This window comes from Heptranchias perlo, chromosome 16 (genome assembly GCF_035084215.1).
Source record: "Heptranchias perlo isolate sHepPer1 chromosome 16, sHepPer1.hap1, whole genome shotgun sequence".
NCBI classification, from domain to species: Eukaryota; Metazoa; Chordata; class Chondrichthyes; order Hexanchiformes; family Hexanchidae; genus Heptranchias; species Heptranchias perlo.
Genome location: NC_090340.1, coordinates 34,581,429 through 34,606,897, shown reverse-complemented (window position 1 = coordinate 34,606,897; position 25,469 = coordinate 34,581,429). Strand labels below are relative to the sequence as shown.

The following is a 25,469-nucleotide window of genomic DNA, read 5'->3' as shown; positions in this document are numbered from 1 at the left end:
TGGTGACCCCCAGGATGTTGATGGTGGGGGATTCGGCGATGGTAATGCCGTTGAATGTCAAGGGGAGGTGGTTAGACTCTCTCTTGTTGGAGATGGTCATTGCCTGGCACTTGTCTGGCGCGGATGTTACTTGCCACTCATGAGCGCAAGCCTGGATGTTGTCCAGATCTTGCTGTATGCGGGCGCGGACTGCTTCATTATCTGAGGGGTGAATGCAACTGAACACTGTGTAATTATCAGCGAACATCCCCATTTCTGACCTTATGATGGAGGGAAGGTCATTGATGAAGCAGCTGAAGATGGTTGGGCCTAGGACACTGCCCTGAGGAACTCCTGCAGCAATGTCATAGGGCTAAGATGATTGGCCTCCAACAACCACGATCATCTTCCTTTGTGCTGGGTTTGATCCAGCCACTGGAGAGTTTTCCCTCGGATTCCCAATTACTTCAATTTTACTAGGGCTCCTTGATGCCACACTCGGTCAAATGCTGCCTTGATGATAAGAGCAGTCACTCTCACCTGGAATTCAGCTCTTTTGTCCATGTTTGGACCAAGGCTGTAATGAGGTCTGGAGCCGAGTGATCCTGGCGGAACCCAAACTGAGCATCGGTGAGCAGGTTATTGGTGAGTAAGTGCCGCTTGATAGCACTGTCGACGACACCTTCCATCACTTTGCTGATGATTGAGAGTAGACTGATGGGGTGGTAATTGGCTGGATTGGATTTGTCCTGCTTTTTGTGAATAGGAAAAACCTGGGCAATTTTTCACATTGTCGGGTAGATGCCAGTGTTGTAGCTGTACTGGAACAGCTTGGCTAGAGGCACGGCTAGTTCTGGAGCACAAGTCTTCAGCACTGCAGCCGGTATATTGTCGGCGCCCATAGCCTTTGCTGTGTCCAGTGTACTCGGCCGTTTCTTGATATCACGTGGAGTGAATCGAGTTGGCTGAAGACTGGCTTCTGTGATGATGGGGATATGGGGAGGAGGCCAAGATGGATCATTTGCAAGACACGATTGATGAGAAAGAAAGGGAGTACCATGGGAAACCATGGAATCACATTCCACAGATCTTATATCAGATAAAATAACTATAAACTTACTGAAACAGTCATTGTAAAGCCATGCAAAGCTGATAATGGTGGGGGGGGGGGGCCTTCAACATTCCATGGTGTCTGGAAAACATATGCGGCCATTGCACCCGTTCCCAAGCGAGACAACTGTCAATCATTGAGGCCTAGTCATTCTTGAAGTCTGGCAACAGGTGGTGATTGGCCAAAATGACATTATCTCTAATTCATTGACGCCCCAGAGGGCAAAAACAATATAAAAAGAAGACATCGGGATGAAACTGGTACTGCAGTCAAGTGGAAGCCTAACAAAGCTGACTTACAGGAGAGATGTCCAACAAGACTTCAAAAGCTCCGAAAGACTTGATCAATCTTAACGGACTGAGAAGCAGAAATCCTTGGTGTTAAGGTGATAAGTATTACTTGATTTGCTTGCTGCTTGTTTAAGTGTAGAGTACGGTTGCATGCATTGCTTGGTTTTGTTTCATGCTTGTGTGAATTATAACATCATTAACATGGATAAAAGAACTGAATTCCAGAGGTGAGGTGAGAGTGACTGCCCTTGACATCAAGGCAGCATTTGACCGAGTGTGGCACCAAGGAGCCCTAGTAAAATTGAAGTCAATGGGAATCAGGGGGAAAACTCTCCAGTGGCTGGAGTCATACCTAGCACAAAGGAAGATGGTAGTGGTTGTTGGAGGCCAATCATCTCAGCCCCAGGACATTGCTGCAGGAGTTCCTCAGGGCAGTGTCCTAGGCCCAACCATCTTCAGCTGCTTCATCAATGACCTTCCCTCCATCATAAGGTCAGAAATGGGGATGTTCGCTGATGATTGCACAGTGTTCAGTTCCATTCGCAACCCCTCAAATAATGAAGCAGTCCGAGCCCGCATGCAGCAAGACCTGGACAACATCCAGGCTTGGGCTCATAAGTGGCAAGTAATATTCGTGCCAGATAAGTGCCAGGAAATGACCATCTCCAACAAGAGAGAGTCTAAACACCTCCCCTTGACATTCAACGGCATTACCATCACCGAATCCCCCACCATCAACATCCTGGGGGTCACCATTGACCAGAAACTTAACTGGACCAGCCATATAAATACTGTGGCTATGAGAGCAGGTCAGAGGCTGGGTATTCTACGGCGAGTGACTCACCTCCTGACTCCCCAAAGCCTTTTCACCATCTACAAGGCACAAGTCAGGAGTGTGATGGAATACTCTCCACTTGCTTGGATGAGTGCAGCTCCAACAACACTCAAGAAGCTCAACACCATCCAAGATAAAGCAGCCCACTTGATTGGCACCCCATCCACCACCGTAAACATTCACTCCCTTCACCACCGGCGCACTGTGGCTGCAGTGTGTACCATCCACAGGATGCACTGCAGCAACTTGTCAAGGCTTCTTCGACAGCACCTCCCAAACCCGCGACCTCTACCACCTAGAAGGACAAGAGCAGCAGGCACATGGGAACAACACCACCTGCACGTTCCCCTCCAAGTCACACACCATCCCGACTTGGAAATATATCGCCGTTCCTTCATCGTCGCTGGGTCAAAATCCTGAAACTCCCTTCCTAACAGCACTGTGGGAGAACCATCACCACACGGACTGCAGCGGTTCAAGAAGGCGGCTCACCACCACCTTCTCAAGGGCAATTAGGGATGGGCAATAAATGCTGGGCTTGCCAGCGACGCCCACATCCCATGAACGAATAAAAAAAAATTAAATGAACACTTTAACTAACGAAATTATCGTGAGTTGCGACTTTCTTTGTCTGACTATTCATCCAGGTTTAAGAAGCACTGGAAAAGTGGGTATATTTCCTACAACATCACACCATATATGCGCTGCAAATTGCTGGAATGATGATCCGATACATGGCGAGTTCAGTGATGAATGAGGGACCTTAAGAACATCGTGCCCAATGGCTTATCTCACAGATCAAGCACATGGCACCATAAAAAGCTGAAAACAGACGCCATAGCTCAGACTGTGGCATGGCCCTGGGAGGTAAGTGACCTGCAACTTTAATAAGTTACTAACATTTAAAAAACTTATTTTAAAACCTTTTTAAAATGCAGTAAAAAGTAATTCACAGAGTTTTGCATACACACTTTTCTCACAGAAATGCTTCAAGAAGACACCATGAAGAATGTGCAGAACACCGCAGATAAGGACCTGCAGACCCTCTTGGATGAAATGGAGAGCCTCTGCTGGGGATGGCGAGGACGAGCGCTCCCTGCAAAGTAAGTCAGGTGGCATGGAGGGAGGTGGCAGAAACTCTGAGCGCAATATTACCTGTCCCATGAACAGGAGACCAATATAGAAAGAAAGTTATCTGCTGAAGCACAGAGCGGGCATCGCAAAGAGAGCGGATCGTGAACCGAGTGGGAACGTGAGAAGTTGGTGAGAGTGGGACTCTGGTAAAGTAGTGGGTGAATTGAAATTAAAATTTAGTTTAAAATTTAACTTAGAACTTTAAACTTTAAAAGAAACAGCAAGTTAGTTAACGGTTAACAGTCAGTGGCCGTCAGTGGCCGTTAACAGTTGACAGTCAATCAGCTGTAAGTGATTGCCTGAATAAAGGGTAATTACTGTGAGCTGGAAGCTGATTGAGCGGTTGTAACTGCTGTTCTCAAAAGGTGTATAAAGTAGAAGGTTATCTGTGGAAACACGGAGCGGGCATCGCAAAGAGAGTGGATCATGACCTGAGTGGGAATTTGGTGAGAGTGTGAATTAGATCTAGAGGGGGAAGGAGTTGCTAAACTTTTTTTAAAAAAGCGAAAAAAATCCAAAACAGTCTAAAAAGTAATTATCTATAAATAAATAGATAATTTAGTCGAGAGAAGTGATGCTGAGCACCAGGGGAGGAGCCCCATTCATTAAGAACAGAGAGAGTGGCATCATAGTGAACAGACAGGAGGAGCTCTAAAAGACCCAGAATGAAAGGGTAGATTAATCGGGGTAAGTAAACAGTAAGTAAATTAATAATAATCGAGCATCTAAAGGGAGTTTAGAAAAAAAAGGTTTCTAAATATAATGGATGGGCAGCTGAGACCCATTGCCTGCAATTCCTGCTCCATGTGGGGACTTCAGAATGCATCATGTGTCCTGGAGGGCCACATGTGCAGGAAATGCCTCCAGTTGCTCGAGCTTAAGCTGAGGGTTTCTGAGCTTGAGGGGCAGCTGGAGTCACTGCAGAGCATAAAGGAGGCTGAAGGTTTCTTGGGTTGTACATTTCAGGAGGTGGTCACCCCGCAGCAGCAAAGAGTTCAGGATAGCAAATGGGTGGCCATCCAAATGGGTAGGAAGAGGCAGGCAGTGCAGGAATCTTCTGGGTGTGTGCCACTCTCAAACTGGAATTCAGCACTGAATATCAGTGAGGGTGATGGCACCTCGGAGGAGTGCAGTCCTGAGCATGTCACCATGGGGCAAAGGACTGCACAGGGGGACACAGTGAAGTTTAGAAATGCAGTAGTCATAGGGGATTCGATAGTCAGGGGGGTAGACAGGCGTTTCTGTGACCGCCGACGTGAGTCCCGGATGGTGTGTTGCCTCCCTGGTGCCAGAGTAAAGGACATCACAGAGAGGGTGCAGAACATTCTGCGGGGGGAAAGGGAACAGCCAGAAGTTGTGGTCCATGTGGTTACCAACGACATAGAAAAGGAAAGGGATGAGGTCCTGTGGTCAGAGTTTCAGGAGCTCGGGAGGAATTTAAAAAGTAGGACCTTAAAGGTAGTAAACTCTGGATTACTCCTGGCGCCACATGCTAGTGAGTACAGAAATAAGAAGATAAAGCAGGTTAATGCGTGGCTAGAGACATGGTGCAAGAGAGAGGGCTTCAGATTCTTGGGATATTGGGACCAGTTCTGGAGCAGGAGGGACCAGTTCAAGACGGACGGGTTGCACTGCAACAGAGCTGGGACCAATGTCCTCATGGGGAGGTTAACTAGTGCTGTGGAGGAGGGTTTAAACTAATTTGGCAGGGGGTTGGGCACCAGGATGTAGCATTAGAAAGGAGAAACAAGGTGCACAAAAGATTGGGAGAGACAGATAGCACTAGAGTAAGAAATAGTACAGTATTAGGTGGGATCAGACTAAGAGAGAATACAAGAAGGTCTGAGATAGGTTTAGATTGCACGTGTGTAAACGCATGAAGCTTGGTAAATAAGGTTGGTGAGCTGCAGGTGCAAATAGCCACATGGGAATATGATGTAATGGTGATCGCGGAGACCTGGCTCAAAAGATGGCAGGATTGAGTACTAAATATTCCTGGATACAAGGTGTTCAGGAAAGAAAGGGAAGGAAAAAAAGGAGGTTGGGGGGGGAGTTAGCAGTATTGATTACGGAGAATAATACAGTGCTGGAGAGACAGGATTTCCTTGAGAGGTCAAGGACAGAATCTATTTGCTTAGAGTTAAGAAACAATAGAGGCGCCATTACACTACTGGGTGTATTCTATAGGCCACCAACTAGTGGGAAGGATATTGAGGAGCAAATTTGCAGGAAAATTACAGAGAGGTGCAAGAACTATAGAGTAGTGATAATGGGGGACTTCAACTATCTTAATATATACTGGAATAGTAATAGTGTAAAGGGCAAAGAGGGGGAGGAATTTCTGAAGTGTGTTCAGGAGAACTTTCTTGATCAGTATATTTCCGACCCAACGAAGAAGGTGGCATTGTTGGATCTAGTTCTGGGGAATGAAGTGGGCCAAGTGGGGGAACATTTAGGGAACAGTGATCATGGTATCATAAGGTTTAGATAAGTTATGGAAAAGGACAAGGAATAATCCTAGAGTAAAAATACTTAATTGGAGGAGGGCCAATTTCAGTGGGTTGAGAACGGATCTGGCCCAGTTAAATTGGAATCAAAGATTGGCAGGCAAAACTGTAATTGAACAATGGGCGGCCTTTAAGTAGGTGATGGTTCAGGTACATTCCCATGAGGGGGAAAGGTAGGGCAACCAAACCCTGAGCTCCCTGGGTGATGAAAGAGAGTAAGATGAAGCAGAAAAAGAGGGCATGTGACAGCTATCGGGTTGATTATACAAGTGAGAACCAGGCTGAATATAGAAATCAGAGGAGAAGTGAAAAAGGAAATAAGAGGGGCAAAGAGAGAGTATGGAGAATAGATTGGCAGCTAACATAAAAGGGAATCCAAAAGTTTTCTATAGGCATGCAAATAGTAAACAGTTAGTAAGAGGAGGAGTGGGGCAGATTAGGGATCAAAAAGGAAGTCCACTCATGGAGGCAGAGGGCATGGCTGAGGTACTAAATGAGTACTTTGCACCTGTCTTTACCAAGGAAGAAGATGCTGCCAAAGTCACAGTAAAAGAGAAGGTAGTTGAGATACTGGATAGGCTAAAAATTGATAGAAGAGGTACTGAAAAGGCTGGCTGTAATTAAAGTAGATAAGTCACCCGGTCCGGATGGGATGCATCCTAGGCTGCTGTGGGAAGTAAGGGTGGAAATTGCAGAGGTGCTAGCCATAATCTTCCAATCCTCCTTAGATATGGGGGTGGTGCCAGAGGACTGGAGAACTGCAAATGTTACACCCTTGTTCAAAAAAGGATACACCCAGCAACTATAGGCCAGTCAGCTTAACCTCGGTGGTGTGGAAGCTTTTAGAAACGATAATCAGGACAAAATTAATAGTCACTTGGACAAATGTGGATTAATAAAGGAAAGCCAGCATGGATTTGTTAAAGGTAAATCGTGTTTAACTAACTTGATTGAGTTTTTTGATGAGGTAACAGAAAGGGTTGACGAGAGCAATGCGATTGATGTGCATATGGACTTTCAAAAGGCGTTTGATAAAGTGCCACATAATAGGCTCGTCAGCAAAATTGAAATCCATGGAATAAAAGGGGCAGTGGCAGCATGGATACAAAATTGGCTAAGTGACATGAAACAGAGTAGTGGTGAATGGTTGTTTTTGTCCTAGAGGAAGGTATACAGTGGTGTTCCCCAGGGGTCGGTACTAGGACCACTACTTTTTTTGATATATATTAATGACTTGGACTTGGGTGTACAGGACACAATTTCAAAATTTGCAGATGACACAAAACTTGAAGTGTAGTAAACAGTGAAGAGGATAGTAATAGACTTCAAGAGGACATAGACAGGCCAGTGGAATGGACGGACACATGGCAAATGAAATTTAACTCAGAGATGTGCGAAGTGATACATTTTGGCAGGAAGAATGTGAAGAGGCAATAGAAACTAAATGGTACAATTCTAAAGGGTGTGCAGGAACAGAGCAACCTGGAAGTATATGTGCACAAATCTTTGAAGGTGGCAGGACAGGTTGAGAAAACGGTTAAAAAAGCATACAGGATCCTAGGCTTTATAAATAGAGGCATGGAGTACAAAAGCAATGAAGTAGTGTTGAGCCTTTGTTCGACCACAACTGGAGTATTGTGTCCAATTCCGGGCACCGCCCTTTAGGAAGGATGTGAAGGCCTTAGACTGGGTGCAGAAAAGATTTACTAGAATGGTTCCAGGGATGAGGAACTTCAGTTATGTGGATAGACTGGAGAAGCTGGGGTTGTTCTCCTTGGAGCAGAGAAGGTTAAGAGGAGATTTGATAGAATTGTTCAAAATCACAAAGGGTTTTGATAAAGTAAATAAAGAGAAACTGTTCCCATTGGTGGAAGGGTCGAGAACCAGAGGACATAGACTTAAGGTGATTGGTAAAAGAACCAAAGGCAACATGAGGAAAAGCTTTTTTACACAGTGAGTAGTTATGATCTGGAATGCGCTGCCTTAAAGGATGTTGGAAGCCGATTCAATCATGGCTTTCAAAAATGAATTGGATAAATACTTGAGTGAAAAAATTTGCAGGGCTACGGGGAAAGAGCGGGGCAATGGGACTAACTGGATTGTTCTTACAAAGAGCCGGCACAAGCTCGATGTGCCGAATGGCCTCCTTCTGTGCTGTAACCATTCTATGGTTCTATGATTCGACAATGACCTGACCAGGGAAGGCAAGGTAAGCACTTTGAGTGCTTCACTTCAGAACTGTCCATTAAAAGCACAAATGTTGTCTGCTTTTTCTAACTCTAGACTACAATTGTGCTTCATTCAATGCACGTAGTGTGGGGGAAGGTTAGGTGGTTTACTGTTTGTTTGTTCATGGCTTACCCCAAAGGCAAGTAAGTCGTAAAAGTCAGTTGTCGTGAGAGACAACCTTTTCACACTGGCCAGTTGATGAATTTGACAGCTTTTTTTTTGCTGAAGAAAAGATTCCCATTCCTGAAAAGAGTCCTCTCAAACTAGGCAACCACATAATGTTCTCTCTGTTCTCTCACCACAGGGAAAGTTGCCATATAAAGCACGGGAGTGGGCTGTAAGACAGATTCAGGCCTGACACCAATTGGTTACAGTGATTGTTCTTCTATTTTGAGCACATGCAAGGATTAATGCATACAAGTATATAAGCAGTAATTTTACAGAAAATAAGGGATTATATTACCTGGTTGTCCTCTGGGTAGGGATCATAACTTGATTATTGCTTGGAGTTCTCGTCTTGTTCCTCTACCCTGAACCGTTGTTCCAGCTGTATATTTATACACTTTCAAGAGACCCACCCCCGCTTGGCAGTGTGACAGTAAGTCATCATTTTAGCTGAGGATCGTGCGGATGATTTAACATTATCAACTTGCTGAGGAGGCTAGGGGTGATAATAGTAAAAGTCAGTTTTTAGCCCTTTACAGGTCCCAGGTAGGAGGTAGAATCCCCTTCCCGAGGCAGCTGATCGCACACGAGGACAGGGCCCTAAAGCTGCAAGGGTATCACAGTGCAGCGACTGTGACTGGTGCCGATGTTGGAGCAATATTGCAGTAGCGAGGTGAGTGTCAAAGCCTCTTGCTTTGTTTCCTGGCCTGGAGCCACCAAAGGATGTACAGCATGAGCACTGACACTTGGGGCAAATTGCCTTTTTCCATCTTGTGCATTGAAGATAACTATTATGTGATCTGCAAATGAACATGCTGCACTATTGTAACATTTTCTTCTTCCTTTCCACAGCCAAACCTACCTGAAGAGGTGGAGACTGCAGAGGGCACTGAAGCAGAGACTGAGCGGGAGGAGGAGGAACGGAGGGACTAGGAAGCTATGTGCCCCAGGGGAGGAGGGCAGGCGAAGTGGCATGCTGCACCACGAGGGTGATGATGTGGAGGGGACGCTTGACCATGGCCACCTTCCCCACTCCCCCCCGGGTGCCCATTCTCCTCTTCAACTCCCGGCCTCTCCCACTCCGCACCCACACCCCTCTCACAGACAGCCACAAAGCTACAATCTCCACCGCGGGGTCTTTGAGAGGGGTCACAGTCTGATTCTGACCTGTCGGGGGATCAGGGACCACTGAGAAGTGGGGAAGGTGAGCCCCATTCCCTGTAAGGTGGGGTAGACGTCGGGGCTCAGAATGAAGACAACTAGGAGCTGGACTACAGGGGTGTGCAACTGAGAAGGAGGATGATCTAGGAGCATTGCAGGTACCTGCGACATCTCGGGTCCATCGACTACCACATGACGCTCCTGACTGATGGGATGCACGCAATAGGGCAGCAGCTGGTTAACACCTGAGCTGCATGCTGTGAAGACAGTCCAGGGCCATGAGGGTCACTGTGCTGACGAGTAGGAAGGCAGCAGTTCCCAGGAACACCTCATTCCACCCCCAGGCTTTGAGTTAGGTGCACAGGCCTGCCAGGGCCCGGCTGCTGAGGATGACTCTCCAATGATGCTGCCCCATCACAGGAGGCAGCTGCCAGTAGTCAGAGCAACATCTGTTCCCCATGTCCCCTCAGAGCAAACATCTGAGGTTTTCAAATCCCTGATCCCGACCGACATTTGGGACACAGAGGCCGTGCCCCCCGTCCCCTAGATCGTGCACGGAGAGGGGCGAGGTGAAGGAGCATGAAGGAATAGGATGCCTCACTCATGCAGAGATCACCTCCTCCTGCTCAGTCTCACCCTCAGCATTCCTTTAGGAACACCCTTCAGACCGCAGTTGTTTTTTTTTAATTCATTCATGGGATGTGGGTGTCGCTGGCGAGGCCGGCATTTATTGCCCATCCCTAATTGCCCTTGAGAAGGTGGTGGTGAGCCGCCTTTTTGAACCGCTGCAGTCCGTGTGGTGAACGTTCTCCCACAGTGCTGTTAGGAAGGGAGTTCCAGGATTTTGACCCAGCGACGATGAAGGAACGGCGATATATTTCCAAGTCGGGATGGTGTGTGACTTGGAGGGGAACGTGCAGGTGGTGTTGTTCCCATGTACCTGCTGCTCTTGTCCTTCTAGGTGGAAGAGGTCGCGGGTTTGGGAGGTGCTGTCGAAGAAGCCTTGGCGAATTGCTACAGTGCATCCTGTGGATGGTACACACTGCAGCCACGGTACGCTGGTGGTGAAGGGAGTGGATGTTTAGGGTGGTGGATGGGGTGCTAATCAAGCGGGCTGCTTTGTCCTGGATGGTGTCGAGCTTCTTGAGTGTTGTTGGAGCTGCACTCATCCAGGCAAGTTGTAAATAGTTTGAAAAGTTTTAACAGTTGTTGTTGTATTCTCGTTGCTGTAATGTTGTTGTTTATTATTCTTGATGTTGTTGCTATTTAATAATTTCATAAGTTTTGAAATAGTTTAATACTGTTATACAAATTTACATTTAAAAGTGTTATTACGGGACAAGTTGAAACTTACCACTATTTTTCAATTGACTCCCTCGTTGCAGTACTTAGATCTCTGGCAGTGATGTATACACATTCATTGGAAAATGTCTGTTTACCACAGTTAATAAAGTCCTGTAATTTAAAATTTTTTACACTCTATTTATAAAAATATGCACTACTTTTTTGTTAAGATTTCCTGATGGGAGTCTACAGCTTTTTTGTTCTCATCTGCTTTTACACTGATATTGTTTGTTGACCCATTTTCAGTCCATCTCGGCCCCTGCCTGCAAAACTGCTGCCCTGAGTTAAAATTGGGGCTTCAGTTTTCTGATGCTTCGTACAAATCTGCTGCTCCTGGACACACTGAGGATCCATGATGGCCCACATATCACACGCCACGTACATCAGGAGAGTTCCCTAAATGGCCATCCCTTTGTATCTAACTTAAAAAGCAGAGGTAGTCTTAATCTGTGCTCCCACTAGCACGAAACACTCTCAAGAATCAAACTCCACTTACTCACTTCACAGAAGTATTAATTTTAGGAAAAAGAAGAAAAGATGTCCTTTTCAACAGCACCTCACAATTGAACTCCCTCTAAATCCGAAGTCCTCCGAGGCTAAAATCCACACTTTTCTGGTTTCTCACACTCTCTTGGCTTCTCGCAGCTTGGGATTTTAAGAACAACTCTAGGAAATTTCGCTTTGACTCATTAAGCTCCATTAGGCAACCCGCAATGTGGGCAAGAGCTTGCAGGAGTAGGCAAATTCTGAGTATCACAGGTAAACTGTCATGAGATCGAAATTACTTAAAAAGTACTGTGGGCTGCCTACTTGTGCAGGAACAGGGATTTCTGGATATTTTGTGCTAGACTCTTTGCACATTGACTATAAATGGGTGGAACAAGTAGCACGGTTTTCGTTGTTTTTTTGGAACAGAGATCTATAGAGAATAGAGATATGACGTTTTGGCAAATTAAATAATAAAGTTTAATTACTTTGATTTTAGAGTTGCCATTCGAACATTGTGAATGGTTTTAAGTTTTGTAATTGATGTTGGCACCAGTAGTGATGCTGATGATAATTTTAATTAATAGCATAATTTGGAAATCAACGAAGCAATGTTAATACTTAAATGCTGTTTTAAATAAACATGCGTAGGGCACAAGTGGAATGATGGGCTGTTCCTCCCCTCCCCTCTACCCGAGAAAGGAGTTGAAATATTTCACATGCAAAATCAAACATGTGATTTTTTTTTTAATGGCAGTGCAAAGGCGACATGATCTGTCTGTTTCTGATAGGAAAGACTGAATGTTTATGATGTAAACGCACTGTCTTAACCTCGCACCGCTGAACAGGTCTTAAACGGCATGGAGGAACCCCACCATCCCTAATTAAAGGGATCACGCAGGAATTACAGGTTCGTTTCTGGATTATTGCTTCTGGTTGCTGATGCATTTGTACCTCTTCTTGGAGGTCTCCTATACTTGAATACTAGGACTGGGGGACATAGTCTAAAAATTAAAGCCAGGACTTTCAGGAGTGAAGCTGGAAACACTTCTACACGCAGAGGGTGGTAGAAGTTTGGAACACTCTTCCGTAAATGGCTGTTGATGCTAGCTCAATTGTTAGTTTTAAATCTGAGATTGATAGATTTTTGTTAACCAGATACTAAAGGATATGGTGCTAAGCCGGGTATATGGAGTTAGGTCAAAGAACAGGCCTACTCCTGTTCCTATGTTCCTATAACGAAGTTTTAATACTCTACAGGGAGACGGCTGGCTAGCCGACAGGCAACAGCAAGTGCACTGCCGGAGTGGCAGGGGTGGAACAGGAATGCTGTCATCCTGAGAGGGGACAGCAGGTTCATGTTCCATGGAGCCACTGCCATTTGCAGCCTTCTGTTATGCGCCACCTTCTCCTGCAAGAAAGCAGGAAGTGTGTCGGTAAGTGTCCTGCAAGATGTTTGGGTAATGTGGCTGTCATGGTTGAATAGCTACCAGTGTGTGTGACCTGTGAGTTGTGGGTGTGTGGCTTGCAACAGTGGTGATGTGTGAGGGTGAGATGAAGCTTCTGATTGGAAGAGTTGAGTACTGATTGAAAGAGTTTGTTGTAGGTGGGTGATGGGGGATGTAGTGTATGGAGCAGTGGATGCGGCTAGTGGTGCAGTTGGTAGGACATACCACTTGACTGTTGAACTCACGCACTTTGAGCACTCGTGTCAAATCACTTCACTTCTTCCTGCACTACACGCTATGCTCCTGGCATTGACCTCGTCCCCTACTACCTCCCACTATCTCGGAAGCATATGTCTGGAGAGCCTCTTGCCCCCCTGTGGATATAGGATGCCCCTCCTTCTGTCTACCTCTTGCACCAAGGCCTCTAGTGCATCATCAGAGAACCTTTGTGCATGCTTTCTCGCAGACCCGGTACAAACTCAGATCGGCAGGGTCTGGCATGCAGATTGGAGGATGTGGGGTGTAGTTGTGAGCAACTTTTATTCAATGTTTTGAAAGAATTCAACAATTTATAAACATAAGGACGGGACCTGCATCTGTGTTTTACGAGTGTGATTTCTGATCTCCATTCAGACTCTGTTCAGACCCGTATCTTATATTTTGAAAATATGAGTCCCACAAACTTTGAACAGCCAAGTTGTTGCTCATTAAAAATTTCAGAGTTCCTATCATCGCCATGCTTCACTATATTGCAGCACAGATTCACTTCACCATTGATTTCCACCATTTTCTACAGCCACACTGCAACTCCCCTTTAAGAGGTGCAGGCTGGCTTTAAGTGGTGCTAGCCACTCGTGATTTCTGGACCCCCTGCTGGTGAACAGTCACTCAACAGTGCAGGTAGGGCTGGCTGCACGCAGCAATCATGTAAAACAGCAGGCAGCACGAATGCCACGTGCTGCCTGTATCTCAACGAGCGGGCATGGGTTAATCACGCACCACGATCCTCGTACTCGTTTTTGGGAGTTAACCAATTAACTCCTAGAGTCTCTATAGAAATCTCATGGACTACAGCAAACAGAGTCTCTGAACTCATGACTGAAACTAGAGCAAACAGAGTCTCCCGAATACAGCAGGATTATTTCTCCAGCAAAATGCAGTGAGTAGAGGATAGTTACTTAATACAAATTAAGTGCTGAAAATCAATCCCAGTTACTTACAGCAATGTGGGCTCCAGGCGTGACTGACAGGGGAATTACCCAATCATCTCCACTCCAGCTGGGACTAGTGGTGTGACTATATGCAGCCATTAAAACAAAACGCCAACATTAATACAGTTAATGTATCTTAGTTTATATTCTAGCCATCAAATAATATCTCAACTAACTCTGCTTTCATTCCTTTTGAAAATCACGTAAACCGAGACTTAGGTGCAATATGTTTGATTGTTAGAATTCTGTGATTCTATAGCTCTAAATTTTTGCATTGCTTGTGCAGAAATTTTTATTCAGCCAAAACATTCTGAATTATCATCGAAAACCTCCTGTTGCTCCAGCTTCTTCCCCTCCTTCACATGGACATAACAACTCCATTCACAAAGACATAAACACTCGCATACACCCGATGAGCAGGTCAAAAAACTGCAATATCAGAAACACAACCCAGAAGAAAAACTCTTGCAGTGCAAGCTCTCTCAAATCTTTGCAGCAATTCTGTCTCACTCACAATTATAAACTACTGGCATAGTATGAATTGAACCAGTGAACAAATCACACCAGTTTTGACAACATACAAGTTACACACTATATCATATAAGAACAGAGAGAAAAAAATAATGAAAAGAATCCTCCATATTGCAGATGCCAGAATTGTTGCTTACACTCTTGCTTGTGGAAGGCTTGATCTGGGACTGGGTGAAAAGAAGAAATATTATCAACTTCTCCAACCCTCTCAACTGTTCCCTTTTAATCAGGATGTCCTGACATAAAATAGCACTGTGAGCAATACAGCAGCAGGAGTGCGCAAGATTCCCAAACAACCAGCATCAGTTGATTTACTCGTTCTCCAGAATAACCATTCTCTCACCCCAAACACTGACCAGACTTCCACCTTTCAGCACTTTGCAGGTTAAGAAGTATTTCCTTCTCAGTAATGAGCAAAAAAAAAATGGATGCAGTACCTGTTTATGTGCTGACTTTTTCTTCTTTTAGTTTATAGGATTGGGACAGCAATTACAAGAAAGAAAGATTTACATTTATATAACACTTTTCACGACTTCAGGACGTTTCAAAGCGCTTTATAGCCAATTAAGTACTTTTTGAAGTGTAATCACCGTTGTTGTACAGTTCATAGTCTTGATCGGAACCACACCAGACTCTGTTACTCACAGCCTCTGTCAGTTACATATACCTTAAAAGGATCAGGTGAGAGCAACTTAATTGATTTGTGCAAAACAGAAATTGCGATAAGTTGAAAAATTTGCAAGTGTACAAAATTTGTTTAAGACATTTTACATAGTGCTATGCTTACATTTGCATGCCAGTTTATGTCTGTTAAAACAACATAAAAACATAAGAAATAGGAGCAGGAGTACGCCATATAGCACCTTGAGCCTGCTCCACCATTCAATAAGATCATGGCTAATCTTCTTCCTCAACTTCACTTTCCTGCCGGATCCCCATATTCCTTGATTCCCCTAGAGTCCAAAAATCTATCTATCTCAGCCTTGAATATACTCAATGACTGAGCATCCACAGCCCCCTGGGGCAGAGAATTCCAAAGTTTCACAATCCTCTGAGTGAGGAAATTTTTCCTCATCTCAGTCCTAAATGGCCGACCCCTTGTCCTGAGACTATGCCCTTTAGTTCTAGAATGAATCTTCGTTGCACCGCCTCTAAGGCAAGTATATCCTTCCTTAGGTAAGGAGACCAAAACTGTAGATAGGTGTAGTCTCACCAAAGCCCTGTACAATTGCAGCAAGACTTCCTTACGCTTGTACTCCAACCCCCTTGTGATAAAGGCCAACATACTATTTGCCTTCCTAATTGCTTGCTGTACCTGCATGTTAACTTTCTTTGTTTTGTGTGCAAGGACACCCAAATCCCTCTGAAGACCAATATTTAATAGTTTCTCACCATCTAAAAAATATTCTGTTTTTCTATTTGACCTACCAAATTGAATAACCTCACAATTCCCCACGTTGTACTCCATCTGCTGCCTTCTTGCCCATTCACCCGTCTATATCCCTTTGCAGACTCTTGGGGCTCGAATTTAGCAGGCCTGCGGGTTCCCAGCGGGTGGTCCTCCGGGAGCGTGGAAAACGCGGACGGGTAATTGTGTGCGTCCCCCACGCGATCGCGGGATAATTGGACCCATTAAGCCCTGCTTCTGGGTTCTGCGCTCCCCAGCTGCGTGCCGGCCGGCTGCGCATGCGCAGTACCGTCGACGCGATGTAGGAGCTCCAGTTAAAGGGGCAGTCTCCCAAAGCCCCTCCTGCTGCAAGCAAGAGGTCTGGGAGAATGGCTCAACAAAGGGGAAAGGCTGCGCCCCGTTTTTCAGATCTGGCACTGCAGCTGATGCTGGAGGGCATGAGGAGGAGGAGGGAAACACTCTTCCCAGAGGATGGGCGCAAGTTCCCTGCCGCCGCAACCAGGAAGGCATGGGCAGAATCTTTAACGTCTGCCTCTCAGGTGGACGTTAAAGATCCTGTGGCACTATTCGAAGAGCGGGGAGCTCTCCCTGGTGTCCTGGCCAATATTTATCCCTCAACCAACATCACTAAAATTAAGATTATCTGGTCATGTATCTCCTTACTGATTGTGGGACCTTGCTTTGTGCAAATTGGCTGCCGTGTTCCCCTACATTAGATCAGTGATGACACTTCAAAAGTACTTCATTGGCTGTAAAGTGCTTTGGCACATCCTGAAGTCATGAAAAGCAATATATAAATGCAAGTCCTTTCCTTTACGTGGCAAGAAAGTTACATGTCACTTATCAACCCAATATTTAATAAAGTTAGACTTGACGTTCTTGGTACGCAGATCAAAATTCTCAGCAACCGTATTAAAACTTAGTTTAGACCTGGGGGCAGAAATTGCTTGTGAAATAACTGTGCTCTTCGTTGTTAGTGGCAAAATGGAGGAGCAAGTTCCGGTATTCGCACATGCGGAGTGAAACGCGGAAATCCGGAACTTGCTCCTACTGGTTTGCTGGCAATATGACAGCTTTGAAATAAAGGTATATCACCCGCTGCAATCAGAGAAATCATTGAAAAAGTGCAAACTTGCTTATCTGCCCAGCTGGAAAGTAACTAATCATGCCACAAAACAGGTACGCTTAAAAATACCAGGTTAAACTAAGTTTTAACAGTGCGGTAAATCTTAATGACTGCCAAACAACTTAAAATTAACTTTTAAAAATATGGACTCTCATTATTCCTTATTTTCATAGTACTTGGTCATTAAAAAAAAATTCAAAATTAAAAAACTTTTTTTTGCTTTTCCCTTCTTTCTCTTTTATTTAATTCAATTATTTCTTACCCTCTTTTTTTGTCTATAACTATTTTACATTGATTTTAATATTGTTCCTTTCAATTCCTGGTTTAACAGTCCAAGCCTCCAGAGACAGTTAATGCAGCATGTCAAAAATGCTGCAATCTGATTGGTTAAGGGGAGAGATTGATCCTCTCCCTTCTCCCATGGGTCCGAGCTTCACTTGAATTGACGCTGGGCTCTTCTCTGCTTCCTATTTGAGGAAGGGCCTGAAGTAAGTTAGTAGGTTAGTATAAATCTATGGAGCGGCGAGTACTGTTGGTTCGCTGCTCCGAGCAATTTCTGCTCCCTGGTATTTTTATGATGTGGAGATGCCGGTGATGGACTGGGGTTGACAATTGTAAACAATTTTACAACACCAAGTTATAGTCCAGCAATTTTATTTTAAATTCACAAGCTTTCGGAGGCTTCCTCCTTCCTCAGGTAACATTACTGAATTTAGGGAGTTAGGAGTTAAACTAAAGAGTAGGACCTCAAAGGTAGTAATCTCAGGATTGCTACCAGTGCCACGGATTAGTCAGATTAGGAATGACAGGATAGCTAAGATGAATACGTGGCTTGAGAGATGGTGCAAGCTGGAGGGATTCAAATTCCTGGGCCATTGGAACCGGTTCTGGGGGAGGTGGGACCAGTACAAATTGGACGGTCTGCATCTGGGCAGGACTGGAACCAATGTCCTAGGGGGAGTGTTTGCCAGTGCTGTTGGGGAGGGTTTAAACTAATGTGGCAGGGGGATGGGAACCGATGCAGGAAGTCAGTGGGAAATAAAGTGGTGACAGAAACAAAAGGCAGTAAGGGAGAGTGTACAGAACATGACCGGACAGATGGTCTGAGAAAGCAGGGCAAAGACCAAGGGAAGTCTAGATTAAACTGCATTTATTTCAATGCAAGAAGTCTGATGGGCAAGGCAGATGAACTCAGGGCATGGATGGGTACATGGGACTGGGATGTTATAGCTATTACTGAAACATGGCTAAGGGAGGGGCAGGACTGGCAGCTCAATGTTCCAGGGTACAGATGCTATAGGAAAGATAGAGCAGGAGGTAAGAGAGGAGGGGGAGTTGCGTTCTTGATTAGGGAGAACATCACGGCAGTAGTGAGAGGGGATATATCCGAGGGTTCGCCCACTGAGTCCATATGGGTAGAACTGAAAAATAAGAAGGGAGAGATCACTTTGATAGGATTGTACTACAGACCCCCAAATAGTCAACGGGAAATTGAGGAGCAAATATGTAAGGAGATTACAGACAGCTGCAAGAAAAATAGGGTGGTAATAGTAGGGGACTTTAACTTTCCCAACATTGACTGGGACAGCCATAGCATTAGGGGCTTGGATGGAGAGAAATTTGTTGAGTGTATTCAGGAGGAATTTCTCATTCAGTATGTGGATGGCCCGACTAGAGAGGGGGCAAAACTTGACCTCCTCTTGGGAAATAAGGAAGGGCAGGTGACAGAAGTGTTAGTGAGGGATCACTTTGGGACCAGTGATCATAATTCCATTAGTTTTAAGATAGCTATGGAGAAGGATAGGTCTGGCCCAAAAGTTAAAATTCTAAATTGGGGAAAGGCCAATTTTGATGGTATTAGACAGGAACTTTCAGAAGTTGATTGGGAGAGTCTGTTGGCAGGCAAAGGGACGTCTGGTAAGTGGGAGGCTTTCAAAAGTGTGTTAACCAGGGTTCAGGGTAAGCACATTCCTTATAAAGTGAAGGGCAAGGCTGGTAGAAGTAGGGAACCTTGGATGACTCGGGAGATTGAGGCCCTAGTCAGAAAGAAGAAGGAGGCATATGACATGCATAGGCAGCTGGGATCAAGTGGATCCCTTGAAGAGTATAGAGATTGCCGGAGTAGAGTTAAGAGAGAAATCAGGAGGGCAAAAAGGGGATATGAGATTGCTTTGGCAGATCAGGCAAAGGTGAATCCAAAGAGCTTCTACAAATACATAAAGGGCAAAAGGGTAACTAGGGAGAGAGTAGGGCCTCTTAAGGATCAACAAGGTCATCTATGTGCGGAACCACAAGAGATGGGTGAGATCCTGAATGAATATTTCACATCGGTATTTACGGTTGAGAAAGGCATGGATGTTAGGGAACTTGGGGAAATAAATAGTGATGTCTTGAGGAGTGTACATATTACAGAGAGGGAGGTGCTGGAAGTCTTAACGCGCATCAAGGTAGATAAATCTCCGGGACCTGATGAAATGTATCCCAGGACGTTATGGGAGGTTAGGGAGGAAATTGCGGGTCCCCTAGCAGAGATATTTGAATCATCCACCGCTACAGGTGAGGTGCCTGAAGATTGGAGGGTAGCAAATGTTGTGCCTTTGTTTAAGAAGGGCGGCAGGGAAAAGCCTGGGAACTACAGACCAGTGAGCCTGACATCTGTAGTGGGTAAGTTGTTAGAGGGTATTCTGAGGGACAGGATCTACAGGCATTTGGAGAGGCAGGGACTAATTAGGAACAGTCAGCATGGTTTTGTGAGAGGAAAATCATGTCTCACGAATTTGATTGAGTTTTTTGAAGGGGTAACCAAGAAGATAGATGAGGGCTGTGCAGTAGACGTGGTCTACATGGACTTCAGCAAAGCATTTGACAAGGTACCGCATGGTAGGTTGTTACATAAGGTTAAATCTCATGGGATCCAAGGTGAGGTAGCCAATTGGATACAAAATTGGCTTGACGACAGAAGACAGAGGGTGGTTGTAGAGGGTTGTTTTTCAAACTGGATGTCTGTGTCCAGCGGTGTGCCTCAGGGATCGGTGCTGGGTCCGCTGTTATTTGTTATTTATATTAATGATTTGGATGAGAATTTAGGAGGCATGGTTAGTAAGTTTGCAGATGACACCAAGATTGGTGGCATTGTGGACAGTGAAGAAGGTTATCTAGGATTGCAACGGGATCTTGATAAATTGGGCCAGTGGGCCGATGAATGGCAGATGGAGTTTAATTTAGATAAATGTGAGGTGATGCATTTTGGTAGATCGAATCGGGCCAGGACCTACTCCGTTAATGGTAGGGCGTTGGGGAGAGTTATAGAACAAAGAGATCTGGGAGTACAGATTCATAGCTCCTTGAAAGTGGAGTCACAGGTGGATAGGGTAGTGAAGAAGGCATTCGGCATGCTTGGTTTCATTGGTCAGAACATTGAATGCAGGAGTTGGGATGTCTTGTTGAAGTTGTACAGGGCATTGGTGAGGCCACACTTGGAGTACTGTGTACAGTTCTGGTCACCCTATTATAGAAAGGATATTATTAAACTAGAAAGAGTGCAGAAAAGATTTACTAGGATGCTACCGGGACTTGATGGTTTGACTTACAGGGAGAGGTTAGACAGACTGGGACTTTTTTCCCTGGAGAGTAGGAGGTTAAGGGGTGATCTTATCGAAGTCTATAAAATAATGAGGGGCATAGATAAGGTCGATAGTCAAAATCTTTTCCCAAAGGTAGGGGAGTCTATAACGAGGGGGCATAGATTTAAGGTGAGAGGGGAGAGATACAAAAGGGTCCAGAGGGGCAATTTTTTCACTCAAAGGGTGGTGAGTGTCTGGAACGAGCTGCCAGAGGCAGTAGTAGAGGCGGGTACAATTTTGTCTTTTAAAAAGCATTTGGACAGTTACATGGGTAAGATGGGTATCGAGGGATATGGGCCAAGTGCAGGCAATTGGGACTAGCTTAGTGGTATAAACTGGGCGACATGGACATGTTGGGCCGAAGGGCCTGTTTCCATGTTGTAAACTTCTATGATTCTATGATTCTATGATTCTAAGGAGGAAGCCTCCGAAAGCTTGTGAATTTAAAATAAAATTGCTGGACTATAACTTGGTGTTGTAAAATTGTTTACAATGGTATTTTTAAGCATATCTGTTTTGTGCTAATATTTGTTACTTTCCAGCTGCGCAGAGGAGCAAGTTGGTGCTGGTTCAATGATTTCACTGATTGCAGCCCGCGATATTCCTTTAATTGGAAGCTGTCATATGGCCCGAGAACCAGTAGGAGCAAGTTCCAGATTTCCATGTTTCACTGAGCACGTGCGAACACAGGAACTTGCTCCTCGATTTCGCCACTAACGACGGTGAGCTCTTTTTTTTTTCAGTTCGGTGATGGTGAGCTCCAGTGAGCTCTTGGTTCTTTTCTATGCAATTTCTGCCCTCACATTAATTGGGCAATGCCTTGGACCAGTGTGTCCTGACCCTGTGGTGCGCGTGCGCAGTCGGGCGTTCGTTTAGCCCGTTGTGGCAGTCGCGGGTTTCCGTAGTTGCGGGGGGTTTATTGTGAAGTTGTCGTTTTGTTCAGGCTCCGCGGGCCGAGGAAATAAATAAAACTCAAGCAGGCACGGTGTCGGCCCCTCGCGTCGCCAGTATGGGCTCGAGTGCCATCCAGATTCCGAGCCGGCTCCCGCTGCTCCTCACAAACGAAGGGGTTTTGCTGCCCGGCTCTTCGATGCGCATCAACGTGGAGACTTCTAGAAACATCCAGTTGGTGAATAGCCGGCTCCTGAGGGGAACCTCGGTTAAAAGCACCATCATTGGGGTCATCCCCAACACCAGGGATCCCGACAGCGATTCCGAGGAGTTGCCCCATTTGCACAGGTAGGCCCCGGGCGCTCGAGGAAGGAGGAGTCTCCCGAATATCAGCAGACTGGGCACTGGGCGAGGGGCCTCTGATCAGCAGAGATTGTCAATGTACTTATTAGTGTTCAGAGCTGTTTGTATTTTGTAAGAATGACCCGTATCAAAGTACGCAGCATTTTTACAACCCATTGAGTTATTGTCACTCCCAGTGACACTCGGGAGGAAGGTTTTCCTCTGTGTGCTGGCTGTAGTTACATCGTAACTTTCATAAGGCACCGGTTTAAGATTTTGCCGCAGCCAGTGGCCAGCGGATATTCTCTTGCCGTCCTCGTTTCTAACCGCTGTCTCACATCTGTTTCTGTAAGGGTATCTTGCAATAACTCACATTCTGTAAACCAGCTCAATCTTATGTGACACTTTAAGCCAGCCAGCTAGGATGGTCATCATTTGCTTCTTTTACTCCTCTGATCCGATTATCTCTTTCCTCCGATCTGGTGCCATATCTTGGTTCAATCATTTTTTTTTACTTGCACACAAGATGTGGGGCATTCTGGCAGAGCAGCATTTAAAGCTCATTCCCAATTATCCTGAGCAGGTGGAGGGAGGTTCTTTTTGATTAACTGTATCCACTTAGATAGTATCAATAGTCAGCCATAGGCCAGTCTGGGTGGTGGTGGCAGATTTCCTCCCTTGAAAGGCACTAGTGAACCAGTTGGTTTTTAGAAGAAGAAATTCTAGAAGGTTTCCTGGTCATTTTTTTTCAGGTGCTAGCCCACAATTATCAGATTTATTAAATTCAGTTTCGCAGCTTGCCATGATGGGATTTGAATTGACAACCAGTTAATTGCGGTCCAGTGCCATAACTACTACACTACCATACCTGTCATTCTCTTGTAAAAATTCTGCTTATTGCATCTGACCCTTTGATCAGTCTGAAACATTTCTAAGCCAAATGTGAACCTCTGCCTGTAAACCCAAACTTATAAAAGTGGACTTGTCATAGATATCTTCAGTGCCATTAGTTGATCTCATAAGGGGATCCTATGTTTCTTACATTCCAGAGTTGATCCACACTGCCCAGTATCTACTTATACAATAGCATGACCCATGTATCTAACAATTTGTCTCCTTTGACATATGAACTGGATATTGTGTCTTCCTTACGTGTGCTTCTCCAATTTTTCAGTAGGTGAACTGTTTACACTTGTGAGACAAGGGCAGAACAAAACATAAGATGTGAGGGAGGGTCTCAAGAGTAAACATGGGAGAAGGCCCATGAGTACCAATGCTCCACAATATTAGCTATACTATATAATAATACATTGTGTATTACATAGTATAGTGCTTCTCTGGTTTTAAAAAAAAACAAATCCTCTGATTCACCATGAAGAACTCCACAGGAAATCTAGCAGTGTTTTAAAAATGATGCGTTTGCATGTCTGTAATATTATTGTGAAAAGGAAGATTGTAGTGAGTCTTTAAATTTACTGATTGGTGTGTGATATCATGTAGTTAGCATGAACCAGTTTCCGGTCACCAAGATCTTCCACCCTAGGAATTTTGCCCAGTCTCTGCTTCTTCCTGGACCTCTGCTTCGATCCCTCCCAAGTGCTCCAGTGGTGAGTGCTCCACATTCTGCTCCTGCTGGTTCCCTCACTGAGATAATAGCATCTTCTGCTCAAGTCCCACATACATATATAAAGAAGGACTTGCATTTAAATAGTGCCTTTCGTGGCCTCAGGATGTCCTAAAGTGCTTTACAACAGATGGATTTGTTTTGCAAGTTTAGTCACTGCTGTTATGTAGGTAAACAGAGCAGCTAAGAACATAAGAAATTGGAGCAGGAGTAGGCCATATGGCCCCTTGAGCCTGCTCAGTAACTCAATATGATGGCTAATCTTCTACCTCAACTCCACTTTCCCACCCTGTCCCCATAATCCCTTGATTCCCTTGGTGTCCAAAAATCTATCGATCTCAGTCTTGAATATACTCAACAACTGAGCATCCACAGTCCTCTGGAGTAGAGAATTCCAAAGACTCACAACCTTCTCAGTGAAGAAAATTTTCCTCATCTCGGTCCTAAATGGCTGACCCCTTATCTTGAGACTATGACCCCTAATTCTGGACTCTCCAGCCAGGGGAAACAGCCTCTCAGCATCTACCCTATCAAGCCCTCTCAAATTTTATGCATTTCAATGAGACCACCTCTCATTCTTCTAAACTCCAGAGAATATATGCCCATTCTACTCAATCTCTTCTCATAGGACAACCCCCTCATCCCAGGAATCAATCTAGTGAATCTTAGTTGCACCCCCTCTAAGGCAAGTATACCCTTCCTTAGGTAAGGAGACCAAAACTGTACACTGTACTCCAGGTGTGGTCACACCAGAGCCCTATACAATTGCAGCAAGACTTCCTTACTCTTAACCTTTATTGCAAGGGGTTGGAGTATAACGTACCATTTGTCTTCCTAATTGCTTGCTGTACCTGCATGTTAACTTTTTGTGATTCGTGTACAAGGACACCCAAATCCTTCTGAATACCAACCTTTCTCAATCTCTCACCTTTTAAAAAAAAAATATTCTGTTTTTCTATTCTTCCTACCAAAGTGGATAATTTCACATTTCCCCACATTATACTCCATCTGCCACCTTCTTGCCCACTCACTTAACCTGTCTATATCCCTTTGCAGACACTTTGCGTCCTCCTCACAGGTTACTTTCCCACCTGGGTTTGTATTGTCAACAAACTTGGATACGTTACACTCGGCCCCCCTCATCTAAGTCATTGATATATATTGTAAACAGCGAAGGCCCAAGGACTGATCCTTGCGGCACCCCACTAGTTACAACCTGCCAACCCGTTTATTCCTACTCTCTCTGTTTTCTGCCTGTTAACCAATCCTCAATCCATGCTAATATATTACCCCCAATCCCATGAGCCCGAATCTTGTGTAACAACCTCTTGTGTGGCACCTTATCGACTGCCTTTTGAAAATCCAAATATACTACGTCCACTGGTTCCCCCTTATCTACCCTGCTAGTTACACCCTCAAAAAATTCTAATAGATTTGTCAAACACGATTTCCCTTTCATAAAACCATGTTGACTCTGCCTAATAGTATTATGATTTTCTAAGTGCCCTGTTACTACGTCCTTAATAATACATTCTAGCATTTTCCCTACTACTGATGTCAGGCTAACTGGCCGAGAGTTCCCTGTTTTCTCTTCCCTCCTTTCTTGAATAGCGGGGTTACATTTGCTACCTTTCAATCCATATGGACTGTTCTAGAATCTAGGGAATTCTGGAAGATCAAAACCAATGCAATTACTATCTCTGCAGCCATCTCTTTTAAAAGCCTAGGATATAGGCCATCCGGTCCAGGAGACTTGTCGGCTTTTGGTCCCATTAATTTCTCCAGTACTTTTTCTTTACTAATCTTAAGTACTTTAAGTTCCTCACTCTTATTAGACCATTGGTTCCCAACTATTTCCAGTAGGGTTTTCGTGTCCTCTACTGTGAAGAAAGATACAAAATATTTGTTTAACGTCTGCCATTTCCTTATTCCCCATTATAATTTCTCCTGTCTCTGCCTCCTAAGGGACCCACGTTTACTTTCACTAATCTCTTTTTTACATACTTGTAGAAGCTCTCACTATC

The 25,469-nt window shown here is 44.9% G+C and overlaps 1 protein-coding gene across 1 annotated transcript in view; it reads left to right on the top strand.

Annotated features, from left to right (window-relative positions):
• The first annotated feature begins 21,469 nt into the window (after positions 1-21,469).
• The window catches only part of lonp2 (lon peptidase 2, peroxisomal), an 85,615-nt gene continuing 81,615 nt past the window's right edge, over positions 21,470-25,469 (top strand). The window contains exon 1 of the mRNA XM_067997925.1: positions 21,470-21,827. Coding sequence (XP_067854026.1) covers positions 21,598-21,827 — 230 coding nt within the window. The 5' untranslated portion in view covers positions 21,470-21,597. The remainder of the gene's footprint in view (positions 21,828-25,469) is intronic.